The sequence below is a fragment of the Lagenorhynchus albirostris genome, chromosome 1 (genome assembly GCF_949774975.1).
Source record: "Lagenorhynchus albirostris chromosome 1, mLagAlb1.1, whole genome shotgun sequence".
NCBI classification, from domain to species: Eukaryota; Metazoa; Chordata; class Mammalia; order Artiodactyla; family Delphinidae; genus Lagenorhynchus; species Lagenorhynchus albirostris.
In genome coordinates, this window is record NC_083095.1 from 189,521,681 (window position 1) to 189,535,647 (window position 13,967).

Consider the following 13,967-nt stretch of genomic DNA (forward strand, 5'->3'; position numbering starts at 1 on the left):
GGAGTTAGTCCAGTGACATATAAACATTTTAGGACACGAAAAAGATAATAAGTAAATAAATATATCTGTAATCAACTTCAAAGTAACTAAACACTTCTTTCCTTAAACAATATAAGGGGTAAAGTATGTAGCTAAAAATCAACAAGATCAAGCATTTACGCCTCGGTAAAAGGAAAGCAGCCTTATTTGGTGTATAAGTTACCTTTTATGGGAAAAAACTTACAGGAAGCAAGATTTTAACTTAAATAAAAAATCACCAGTCCAAGAAGAATGAACTGAAAAAAGCTCTCAATTGAGTAAAAATAATATTAACCAACTCAAATGTATACACTTTTAAATATTATAAAATATATAAAATTTTTAACTAGTCTTTCAAGTTACCCTTGGGGCAGAGGGGAGCAGGGCAATAAAATTCTTCTCCCAGGGTTAACCTTCATTCAACACGCACTGAATGCCCACCATGTACCGGTTCACTGAGAGGCAAGAAAGGGCGCTGGCTACAGGAGTAGAGACTCTAAATGGATTTAAATCCCGCTTCTACTGCTTATCAGCTGTGTGAACTTGGGTAAATCACTTAATCTCTTTGCCTGTTTGCTCACCTACAAAAAGGGTCTAAAAACCATAACAGAATCACTGTGAGAATCCAATGAGCTAGTCAGATGTAAAGCACCTGGCACGCGGACAGCAGTGTAAACGCGGTAGGGCTGTGCCTGCCACATCATTACTACCACTCGACTACCCCCTGGCATGCCAGGGTGAGGAAGACAGTCTCCATCCTAAAGGAAACCAGGGTCAGATAGGGAGGATGACACAGAAACACACCATAACACAGCAGAAAAAGCACAATAATACAAGTATAAAAGATGGATCCGGGCTTCCCTGGTGGCGCAGTGGTTGAGAGTCCGCCTGCCGATGCAGGGGACATGGGTTCGTGCCCCGGTCCGGGAAGATCCCACATGCCGCGGAGCGGCTGGGCCCATGAGCCGTGGCCGCTGAGCCTGCGCGTCCGGAGCCTGTGCTCCGCAGCGGGAGAGGCCACAACAGTGAGAGGCCCGCGTACCGCAAAAAAAAAAAAAAAAAAAAAAAAAAAAAAATGGATCCACCGGTGTAACAGAAGAGAATTAACTTTTTCTGACAAATGGAAAAGGGATCACAGAAAGCATTTCAGACGAAGAAATACCTGAGATGAACTCCTGTCCACCTTTCACAACATACCAAAACATATGGGGTAGTGGGGAAAGAAGTGTGTATCAGGTAGAGAGAACAAAAGTACCTCCAAAGACACGGAGAAAGACCCAGAAATCTGTAGGTCGGAAGGGCCACCAGAGAGAGGAAAGAAACAGCAGGGCAGGACCACAAACCAGGGCCTGGGATCTCATGCGAAGGATCTTGGTTTTGTCCTGTAAGTTAATAAAGATCCAAGGGGGGGCGCTTAATTGGGGTAATGACTGAATCAGACTTTCTCCACAGAGATAATTTTGGCAGCAGCCTGCGTGACAGACCAGAGGAAGGAGAAGTAACTGGCTAGTGTAAGAGTGAAGTGCTAAGCTCACTGACACCACACAGGAGTAAGAGGCCATCAAGAGAACATCCACACTCAGCTCAACTCCGGCTACTCTCTCTCAAGCATCCTTCCCGGAAACTTTAGCCTTGAACGTCTCCGTGAAGTCAAAGTGTGTTCAGGACACAGAAAACTTGAAAACGCTGACTAGACACAATGGAACCGTGCTGTTTAAAAATGTATAAAACCAGGAAAGCAGGATTTGTGTTCCTCTACAATCAAGAGCGTTGGTTCTTCGGTTCTGAAAAATATTCTTAAAAAACCTCAAACAGAAATTCTCATACTGAATTTCGATGAGTAAGATCAAGTTTTTGTCTCTTGCAAACTACTCAAGGCTATCTCAGGCAGGGTTGCAGATGAAGATCGAAACAAGGTAGAGACAAAAATTAACCTGAAATGGATCACAGACCTAAATGTTAAAGCTATAAACTTAAACAAAACATAGCAGCAAATCTTCCTCAACTCGGCAAAGATTTCCTAGAATACAAAAAGCACAAAGCCTAAAAGAATAAAATTATAAATTCGACTTCATCAAATGTGGTACAAGCCACAGAAAGGGAGAAAATATTTTAAATATCTGTGTACAACAAAGAACTTGGATCCAGAATATAAAAAGAACTCTTGCAACTCAATAATAAAAAGACAAGCAACCCAATTAAAAGTAGATGAACGATTAGAACAGATATTTCAGAAAAGAAAATACAGAAGTGGCCGTTAAGTACCTCAAAAGATACTCCAACATCATTAGTTGTCAGTGAAATCCAAATTAAAACCAAAAGGATACTACTACACACCTACTGGAATAGTCTAATTTATTTTTTTAACATCTTTATTGGAGTATAATTGCTTTACAATGGTTAGTTTCTGCTGCATAACAAAGTGAATCTGCTATATGCATATGTATATCCCCATATCCCCTCCCTCTTAAACCTCCCTCCCACCCTCCCTTATCCCACCCCTCTAGGCAGTCACAAAGCACCGAGCTGATCTCCCTGTGCTATGCGGCTGCTTCGCACTAGCTACCTATTTTACGTTTGATAGTGCATATATGTCCATGGCACTCTCTCACTTCGTCCCAGCTTACCCTTCCCCTCCCCATGTCCTTAAGTCCACTCTCTAACATCTGCGTAGTTATTCCTGTCCTGCCCCTAAGTTCATCAGTACCATTTTTCTTTTAGATTCCATATATATGTGTTAGCATACGGTATTTTTCTCTTTCTGACTTACTTCACTCTGTAGGACAGACTCTAGGTCCATCCACTTCATTACAAATAACTCAATTTCGTTTTGTTTTTATGGCTGAGTAATATTCCATTGTATATATGTGCCACATCTTCTTCATCCATGGAATAGCCTAATTTACAACGTGGACAAACATTTGCAAGGACTGGAGCGACTAGAACTTTCATACACTGTGAAAGGTGAAATGCTACAAGCACTTTAGAAACTAGTTTGGCAGTTTCTTGCAAAGTTAAACGAACACTTACTACATGAGCCGGCAAATTCTACCCAAAAGAAACGTAAGCATATATTCACAAGAAAAATTGGACGTGAACACTCATACCTGCTTTATTCTACAGCAAAGTACCAGAACCAACTCAAATGCAGGCATACCTCGATTTATGGCACTTCACTTTACCGCACTTCGCAGACACTGCGGGTTTTTGTTGTTTTTGTTTTTTTTTTAACAAATTGAAGGTTTGGAGCAACCTTCTGTTATCAGATGATGGTTAGCATGTTTCAGCAACTAAGTATTTTAATTAAGGTATGCACACTGTTTTTTAAGACAATGCTATTGCACACTTAACAGAGTACAGGACAGTGTAAACATTTTATATGCACTGGGAAACCAAAAAATTCATGTGACGCACTTTATTGTGATATTCATTTTATTGTGGTGGTCTGGAACCAAACTCCAAGGTCTGCCTGTAGGAAGCCCATTGTAGATGAAGAGAGAAACCAATTCCATCACACAATGAAAGACTACTCAGCAACACAGAAAGAATGAACTACTGATACATGCAACAACACGATGAAAACGTTATGCTGAGCAAAAGAACACAGACAGCACATACTGTATGATTCTGTTTATATGAAACCCTAAAGCAGTAAATCCACCTTCAGGAATCAAAACCAGATCAGTGGTTGCTTGGGCAGAGGCAGGGAGGATTGACTGAGATGAGGTACAAGCAGGAAACGTTCTGTATCTTGACTGTGGTGGTGGTTACACTGGTAGCCACAGGTATGTCAACACTCACCAAAATGGTACATGCATACTAGTGTATACATACAGCCTTCCTCAAGCTAAAAAACATATACTAATAGCTATAAGATGAAGCTTCAGTGTAGAACGCAAATTATACCTCAATAAAGTTTATTAACACACACACAAAACACGGTAGCGTTTTAACTTTTGTCTTAGGATTGCCTTGATCCATAAGCACAAGAACATACTATGTTTTAGGAAGACATACAACTGTCTTCTTCAATATATTCCAAACTAAATGAATGAAACCACGAAAAGTTGTGGATGCCACATTCATTAAGCTACTCAATTTTTTTTCATCTTTTTTGGAGTATAATTGCTTTACAATGTTGTGTTAGTTTCTGCTGTAAACAAAGTAAATCAGCTATACGTATACATATATCCCCTTATCCCCTCCCTCTAACCCTCCCTATCTACCCTCCCCAGGTCAAGGTTCTTTGTTTTATGCAATTGAATAATACTGGGACATTACCCTTGAAGTTCAGGTCAATATTATACATAAAGTAATATGGTGAGGTCTCTCTCAATATAATGCTCTTTAAAAAAGAGTTCAAGGCCGCCTTCCTCAAGCTAAAAGACATATACTAATAGCTATAAGATGAAGCCTCAGTGTATATTACTATTCTATTACTGATTTAACAGACAGCCTTGTTCTTAAGGCCAGAACAACTAAGCAATGTTTAAGGTCAAAGTTATAGATGCAATGAATAAATTTTATAACAACATCCTTTTAGATGGCAGTTATGTCAGCTAAAGTTAATTGTGGACAAGAGAATAAGGAATTAAGTGTCAGTTGATGCAAGATGCATTTAAAACAAACATAATCTAATAATATAAATAAAACTTTAAACAAACATTTACTGAATGCTTAAAACTGTGCTAAGCGCAGTGCTTCATAAACTCTAAGGTTACCATCCCCATTTTACATATGGGAGAATTCAAGCATACGGAGACTAAGTAACTTGGCCAAGGTGACTCATCTAGTAAATTATAGGATCAACCCAAACCCTTAACCACTACGTTTGCTCCCCTTCAGAAAGAAACACTATATTCAAAAAGTGAACTCCAGATTCACCAGAGACCTAAATATGAAAGGTAAAACTACAAAACTATTAGAAGAAAATCTAAAACAATATCTTTGCAATTCATGGATTAGGAAGGACTTCTTACTACCCACAAAGTCAAAAATTTGACAGATGTAAATATATTAAAATTAGGGATTTCCATACCATAGGCAAAGTCAACAGGTGATTGGGATTACTATCTCAAATACACAAGGAATTCTAGGAAATCGACAAGTAGAAACTGAGCCAAAAAGGAGGGCAAAGAGTATGAATAAGCCAGACATGGAAAGGGAAACTCAGATGGCTAGCAAGGATATGAAGAAATAATCAACCTCGCTAGTAAACAAGAAAATACATATTAAAGCAACTACAATATTCTATTTAACAACTGTCAAACTAGCCAAATGCAGACGTTGTACAATACCAAAAGCTGACAAAAATGTGAGAAAATAGGAATTTTTATGTTAACACTGGTGAAGGTAAAAAGTGGTGCAGCCGTTTTAGAAATAATCTGGCAGAATTCAGTGATATTAACTATGTGACTAACCTATAACTCAGCAATACTGTGCCTGGATGTATGTTCCCTAAGAAACTCTTCCACAGCCATTAGCAACATGCAAAAAGATGTTTTTTACAGAATTATTTGTACCCAAGAGTTGGAGTCAACCTAGGCATCCATCATTAGGGGAACTGATGAGTAATTGACAAGTGCTGACACAAACCATGAAATACTGCACAGCTGGAAGCAATGAACTAGATGCACTTACAGGAACATGAACAGATCAGATCTCGAACAACACGGGTGGCGAAAGTAAAATATACAGCAAAATATCAGGTATACAGATGCAAAACACACAAAGAACTAGATAATTTTACAAGGAAAGAGACATAGCCAAGGACGTATATAAAACACCCTAGATTGGGTGGAAGTGAGGGTTGGGAAGGACAGGGTGGGACAGGGTGAATGGGAGTTGAGGTAGGGAATGAAGAGGGAAAGTTACAATCCAAATAATGGGAGCATACGCCTCTAAGCAGACCAAACCTACTCTCTGCACCCGAAATGTTTTAAGTGGTATTGGCACATTAACTGTGAAATTTGATGGATTTATGGGAATAGATTAGAAATCCATTTTTATGAGATGACTGAGTATTCTACACAATGCATTTGGTTTTTACTTTGACAAATTGGAAAATTCGCAGCTTCTACTTCTTCATTGTTATCATCATAGATAAAACGGTCTAATAAAGGAACACCGAGCTACCGGCCTGAGAAGCTGTAACCTGGTCCAAGCAAACTAGTAACAGGAACTTGGCAAAGTCCTTTTACCTCTTTGAACCTGTTTGCTTATCTGAAAAAAATGGATTTGGATGATTGTCCCGAATCCCTCCAGCTCCACAATTTTTATTTTCTTTTTTTTTAATTTTTATTTTCTTAATTTTTATTCATATGAAATTATTTTCTCTCTGCTCCAACTATTCCCTCCCCCGCAATCAAAAAAAAATAAGAGTATCAAAAGAGATTTAGAAATGTGATGCAGCAATAGGAATGAATAGCAACTTAGTTTTTTAGGGTAGAAAGGAGAAAACATCAGAGATACAGTGATGTTCAGAGAGCCTTGGCAAGTACCTAAGTCAGAGTGACGTTAACTCGAGCCCGGGTTCAGACACTCTATTCCGTTAAGGATTTTACTACCCACTATTCCACGCGTCACCACTGCCCCTTCTCAAAACACACGTTATAGTCTCGTATGGAGTTTCTACTTGAAGGCCCTGAATTTCAGCTTACCTGTATCAATTTTCAGATTAAAAATGATGATTCCCTAAAAGTCCCTTCCATATTAAAAATGTAAGATTCCAAGAGAATGATGAATTTTTTAATCAACAAACTGGTCCCCCTGAGCATTTAATAAAAAACCAAGCATTCAATTAGATCTGTGGATTAAATGGATATAAAGACATTAAAAATAAGGGAAATTAGACTATTGTGGCTTGGTGACCATGAATAGTAACTGAGGTATCTAAAAATTAGTGGTGTCACATTTTATAAAAAGAAAATTGATATCACAATATTTAAAATATCTCAAAAAAGCTGGAATTAGAATATACCTAAAATCTTGAAACTGGAACATTTTAAAAGAGAAAAGAGATGTCTTGCAATATTTTTAGAATACAATAATAAACATGAGAAACTGACATCATTCCCATATTTATCTTCATTCACACTGAAGTTTAAATATGGATGGGGAGGGGGAGGGGGAAGGGGAGGGGGAATTAAGAGGTCACGAAACATCTGTTCCTAATAATTCCAGCACAGATGCAGTTGTTGCAGCAAAAGCGAGGATGAAGGTCCTCCAGGCTGCCCTGCTATGAGGTCTTCCACCAACAGCTACAGTGCAGACCCCGAACCCTGCACATCAAGTCCCAGGAATACACAGAGTTGACTGTAGGAGAAAAATGTATGTGTACATGGACAATTAACTGCATTCCCTATGTCTGCAGAGCACCTGTATTAAATAACAAGGAAACGTCTGACGAAATAAACGAGAGGAAAACAACTTCTTAGAGAATGAAAAATAAGAATCTAATAAAACGTTTCATAGCTTGGACTTGAATTCCGCTTTTTTGGCTGTTCCTTCTGGAATCTTTGGATTTATCTACACCTAAATGATATACTCCAAAATACGTTTTAACAAAATTAATGAAGTGAGTTGTAAAAATTAAATTTTTTTCTCTGAACACAATCCACAGTCAAACTTTACTCATTAGAGAGCACCGCGCTATTGAAGTATGTTGCCGTACTTCCAAGAAACTCCGTTTCAGGTTAACAAGCAGTATAACCCATCCCATCACGTGCACAGCATACTGAAAAACTGTATTTGGTAAAATCCACGTCCTAAGAATGCTTCCTTTGCAGATACAATTCTTCAAACGCTGTCCCATAGAGATGTCTGTCAAAGGGTACAAACTTTCAATTATAACACGAATAAACTCCGGGGAACTGATGCACAGCACGAGGACACTAGTTAACAGAACTGTATGCTGTACGTGAACGCTGCTATGAGAGTAGTTTTAATGTTCTCACCATGGCGACAACAGAGTGTAATTACGTGAGGTGAAGGGTGTGTTAACTAACCTTATCGTGGCAAACATGTGCAATATACACATGTATCAAATCGTCACACTGTACACCTTAAACTTACACAATGTTGTACGCCTATTACATCTCAATAAAGTTGGAAAAACTTAGGAAAAAAGCCACTGTCCCATCCAAAGGAAAGATGATTTCCTATAGCAATGCTTGTATAACAGATCACATTTAATTTTAACCAGGGTTGCTACAGAACTTTTCCTACTATGTGTATATCCATTTATTTTCTACTTTTAATATAACTAGTTTAATGATCATTTAGCTAGTTATAGGCACAACATACAGCCTTTTAAAAAGTATTTAAAAATACATTTTATTATATTTCCTAATCAGGGTATCTTTCTAACTTAAAATATTTTACTTCTCTTTCAACAATGAACTTTTGTTTTATTTAGCTTATAGCTCTATTAGAGATGAACATACATTTCCCCATTAAATTAGTGATCATACTGCAAGGATTAAGAAACCTTTTTCAGTCCTAAATACTATTTCTACCATTTCACCAAGTCCTCTAACCTCTCATTGCACTTTCGCACACCAATGTGTATCTTCTTCTGACATCTGCATGACTTTTCTTCTCCTCCATTGCAATTCACTACAGGTAGTTAAGAGTAGCTAATGATATAATTCCACGATATTACATCTGTGTTTACATCTGGCTCTAATCACATGCTTAGTAGTGATTTATACAGGGGAAAGCAAAAAAGGAGGGAAAAAAAACACAACTATGAGAAACAAGTTGTTATTTTAAATGTATCATTCCCAACTTGATATAACTTTCTCACCACAGGTTTCAAAGTTACTGAAATTGCAAACATAGGGTATGGCATTTCAAAAACACTGGATATAAGAAAGAAAAAAAAGTACTAACCAAATATTTCATATGCTTTTATACTAGGATCATTTTAACAAGTGATTGGTACTTTCAATTTATAAGATAGTTTAAGTTTTGCTCCATGCAACAACTGTATATGTCATGGCTCTGTGGTAAAGTTCCTCAGTTCATAAAAAAAATAAGTTGATAGTAACCAAACTTATTCACTACTGAACTCTAGAAATTAGAACACCACACTCAAGAACTGTGTCAGGAAATGTAAAACTATATTTACACACACACACACACACAAACACACACACTCTCTCTCTCTCGAAGAACTATGACACCCTAAAATGAGAAATTCACACAGGCTTACCTGATAATTCACATAATTCCTACTTATTTCAAGATAAAGAGTATTACTGTTGCATTATGGTACTGGTGTTGGTGCATTTACAGAAATACCATTAAAAAAATATTTAGGTAAAAATACCTAAAAAACATTAGGGAAGTAAATACTTCTAACATTTGACCTAATGAAAGGCTTCTAAAAGTTTACAGGAACATTAACATAATTATATAGACACAGGCCAAAAAGACATAACTAAATACATTAAATCTCATGGAATATGTTACAATACCAATTTATATTTGTTGAAAAGAATTCTTTGAAAACAAGCACACAATAATTAGTAAACTACAGAGACTCTTAAATGCATTTAAAACTTCAAAACAAATTTACATTCCTTAATTTATAATTGGTAAATTTAAAATTTATACACTACCTGATTCTGAATCTTAATTAGAAGCGGAAGGAAAAGATAAAAATCGCTAACATCTGAGTGACCGCTGTTAAATACCTTCTTCAGTAGTTGTCTGCCAACCCATGTATAGTTTTAAGTCTATCTAAGTTATGAAAAAATAATTACACAGTATCACCAATTAATTTCAAATTTTCTTACCATATCCAACCATTTACATTTTTTAATGTCTAAAAATATATATTTCCAGGGATCTTACCATGAATGAAAAAGGAGATTAAAAAATATAGTAAGAATGCAAAACAAATACGGACCGATCATTACATATTCTTCTCTAAACCTAACAACATAAAACTTTCTTTAAAACAGCAGTAATACAACTGGTCTACAGCAAGACTAAATTGACAGCAATCTCAGCTGCAAGATTTAAAAAGACCAAATTTATACAACTGTTCAAGCTAAAACAATCCTACTTCTTTCCAGTCCTAGCAGACTAGAAAATGCTTTTGCCTAATTTACCCAGGGCTAGTTTTAAATAAGGGTAAGACCCGGAATTATACTGAAGGTCCCTATCAAAGCAGAGGTCCCAAATCAACAGGAGATAGACAGATTTATGGTATACTACACCAATAATAATTTTTGTTAGCATCCTCTACTGGTGGTTTCCAAAGACAGCAAGTAGAAATGCAAATGACAGAAGATATGTACCTGCCAGTCCATCTAGAGTGAATTAATCAGTATATGGTCATTAGCAGCTAGAGTACATTTCTCAAATAGATAAATAAATAAATAACCACAAAGAGTAGAAGTGGAAAATGAGAAGGCAGATTTTTAAAATACAGCAAACAAAGCATTACATTATAAACGGTAAAAAAAAAAAAATCAATTTAAGCCACTAACATCATCACCATAGAGTTACTACATAAGGTTTCAGGCTTTGGCCAAACCTTGCTCAACTGTTTTACCCCTGTCAAGTTACATTACTTGATGCTCCCATTAACATCCTACTCTGCAGATATATTCCAGAAAGGAAATTAAAATGTTTTACTGAAGGCTTAGCAGAAAATCTGCATGCCTTATTTTAAAATGAACAAAAAATTATTTACATATAAATTACAGTATAAAGTATCTCTATGACCACCTCCCACTGTATACATCATTTATTCCTTCATTAAAAAGATTTAAGAGTTAACATTTTCCAAGCGATTCTCTCCAATAAACAACTGCAACTTAAATATGACTGCGTTGCTAAGAAATCTTAACCAGCACCTATCATGAGGTTTCACAACACAATGGCATACAACTTCATTTTTAATTTGCAAATCATGAGGCTTAATCAAATAGCGTGGCTGTAATAATCAGCAATGGATGAAATGCATCTGAGAACAAAAAGAAATACAAGGACAGAGTCAACACTGATGAAAATGGAAGATACCTGTAGTAGCACAGTGCTATCTGAAACACCTTTTGTTTTCTGAGAGTGATGCACACTGCAGACGAGACATTTTGTGCTGAACAGCCCCAAATCTGTTTCTCTAATAGTAAACACAAAGGAAAAACACTGACAGCAAGCGCGGTAAATAAATCGCTCCCTTGAGAATGAAAGCAGCAGACTGGAGGAGCTGACACGCGCAGGGGAAAACTAAACACCATCTTTTTCTACCTGCGCAAGTTGCCATTTGCTGCAGCCGTCCAGCAGCTCTCTTTCCTCCTGATTTCAAGTACCTTTCGGGATCGCTTTTTCCCCCTAAGTCAGCTGTTGATATGCCTTATGGGTGTAATATTCGTATCACAGGATCTTTAGGAGGAAAATCCATCCTTTCCTGCTCAGGTAAACATGTTTACAGCAGCTGCACAGACGCTGGGTGGTTCAGACTCACATGTCACACACATGTCGTCAGCAACAAGAAAAGCCCCTTTCTCTGGCGACGAACATTTTAAATAAGGTAAAACGCGAACAGCCCTTTCCAAACCAACTTACCTTTCATAAAGCCACAGCAGCAACAGCTCGATATAGCACACACACTATTTGACGCTAGAACAGGAAATTAAAATTGCAATAGCCTGTGCTCCGCTGCGGCCGTAACAAGTCATCTCTCCACAATGAGGACGCCCAGTATTAGTTATCGATCATAACTAACGCAGGTCTTTAAAATACAAACGTGTATTTGGATAACTAACACCGTTCATGAAAGCGGTGATTCTAATGTCGACTCGAATATATTAAAATTACGTTTACGATTGGAAGGAAACATCTTGAAACCGCCTAAAACCTTCGTATCTGCTTCGAGACAGGAAATCCCACACAAAATCTGAAATTGCCAGGAAAGGTTACAAAACCTCGCGTTTCGCATCCCAGAGGGGAGGGAGAAAAGGGGCCCAGGCGTGGGGGTGGGGCGAGCGCCGGGTAGTTCTGACTTAAACCCGCATTTCCTCATTTTCTGGCGGACACGGCGATCCCATTTCAGGCGCCTTTATTTCCCGACTCTCAGAAACTCGTTTTAAAAATAACGCAGGAACCCACACGAGCCCCTCGGTCCGCTAGGTCCGTGCAATTCCTTATATAGACTCGGCCTCAGCCGGCGGCAGGGCCGTTGCCGCCCATTATTCTCCAAACAGGTACCGGGCGGGCGGGGGCCGCGCTCCAGCCTCGGCCCTGTCGCCGCAGGAACTGTCCAGACAATACCCACCAGCAGACGTTCGCTGCCGAGCGGTGGGCGGGCGGGCGGGCACAGCGGCGCCCGAGATAAGCAGACATGCAGTCAACTTACACCGTCTCTCCCAACTGCAAAAGGCGACTGTGCAAACCACCACCACATGTTCGGGGCTCGCGCTCGCTCTCTCGTCATTATTGTTATTTTTCTAAACTCTCACGCCAGGCAGGGCGGGTGTGCGTCCCCGGCGCAACGGCACTCATCAGTAAACACCGCGGCCCGCAGCGCAGGCAGCGGCGCCCCGCGTCCGTCGGTCCGGCCGCCCCTCCCCCACCCTCCTTCCACCCGAGACCCGGAGCGCCGTCCAAGCTCCGTTCGCCGGCTTCACGCCCCGCGCGTCCGGCCCAGGTAACAACTTCCCCAAACCGAAAGAGCACAAGGGAGGCGCACGCTCGGCACCCCATCCCGGCGCGGAGGAGGCGTCCTCCCGGGCGGGGACCTGTCTGCGGTGCTTCCCGGTCCCGAGACCAGGTAACAACTCCGCAAACCCGCCGGCCCCCGCGGCTCCCGCGGCCGCAGCTCCGCGCCCGCCCCGCCCGCCCGCGCCCCCGCCGGCTCCCCGCGGGACGCGGACCGCGTTCGGGGCGCGGCGGCGGCCGCGGGCGCGGGCGAGGAAAGGCGCTTAGGCACCCGCGTCCCGCGCCGCGAAGCCCCGTCCCGCGCCGAGCGCGCCTCGCCGGCTGGTCCCAACTTTACCGCCGCCGGCCCAGCCCGTCCGCGCGCTCCGCGCCGCCCGCGCACACGCGCGCACGGACGACACGCAGCCCGCGGCCGCCGCTCCCGCCGCCGCCCGCCCGGCCGAGCCGCGGGGCCCGAGCGCCGGCGCCGGCGGGGCTGGGGCGCGCGGAAGCCACTCTACACAGGCAGCGCCGGGCACAAGTTAGTTCCTCGGCTCCGGGGCCTCGGCGCCGCGGGGACGAAACGCCGAGGGCGCCGAGGAGGAGGGGAGGGGGGCGCCGAGGGGCACAAGAGTGGGGAAAAGTGCGGAAAGAAGCAACAGCCGCTCCCCCGGAGCTCAGAAAAGTGGACGCCGCGTCCCGGCCGCCCGCCTGCGCCGGGGATGCGGCGGCGGCGGCGGCTAACGGTCCAGCGAGGCGGCAGGGGCGGCGGGAGCCGCTAGGCGGAGAGACCAGGTAAGAGACATAACGGTTCAGGGAGAGCGGGCGGCCGCGGCGCGGCTCCCGAGGCGGCGGCCCGGAGGGGGGCAGAGAGCACTACTTTCTACTTTCCCACTCCACTTGGCCCGTCCCTACCCGGCCGCCCCCAGCCCGGCTCGCCCCCCTCGCCCCCGGGGGCGCCCCAGCCGCCCGGCTCCCCCTGACTCCGCCGCTCCCCGGTCCGCTCCGCCACTCACCGTTATTGCGCCGCGGGTTCGCCTGCTTTCTGCGCTTACACCTGGGGCCATCCGCCATGATCCTCTCGCTTGTGTCTAAATGCTCGAGTCACCTCCTCCCCCTCCCTCCCTCCCCCTTCCCCCCCGCCCCTCCGCCTCCACCCCTCCCCCCTCCCCACCGCACCTGGTTTACGACACTCGCGGCTTTACGACATCACCTTCCTTACACCTAGAGCCGCTCGCTCTACGGCCGGAACCTTGTTGCTAGGGAGAGGACGGTTTGCGGCCGCTGGGGGAGCGGCC

The 13,967-nt window shown here is 42.2% G+C and overlaps 1 protein-coding gene across 1 annotated transcript in view; it reads right to left on the minus strand.

The window, feature by feature from the left end:
• Positions 1 to 13,749, minus strand: part of ZEB1 (zinc finger E-box binding homeobox 1) — a 191,014-nt gene extending 177,265 nt beyond the window's left edge. Inside the window, exon 1 of the mRNA XM_060162798.1 lies at positions 13,686 to 13,749. Coding sequence (XP_060018781.1) covers positions 13,686 to 13,743 — 58 coding nt within the window. The 5' untranslated portion in view covers positions 13,744 to 13,749. The remainder of the gene's footprint in view (positions 1 to 13,685) is intronic.
• Between the last annotated feature and the right edge of the window lie 218 nt (positions 13,750 to 13,967).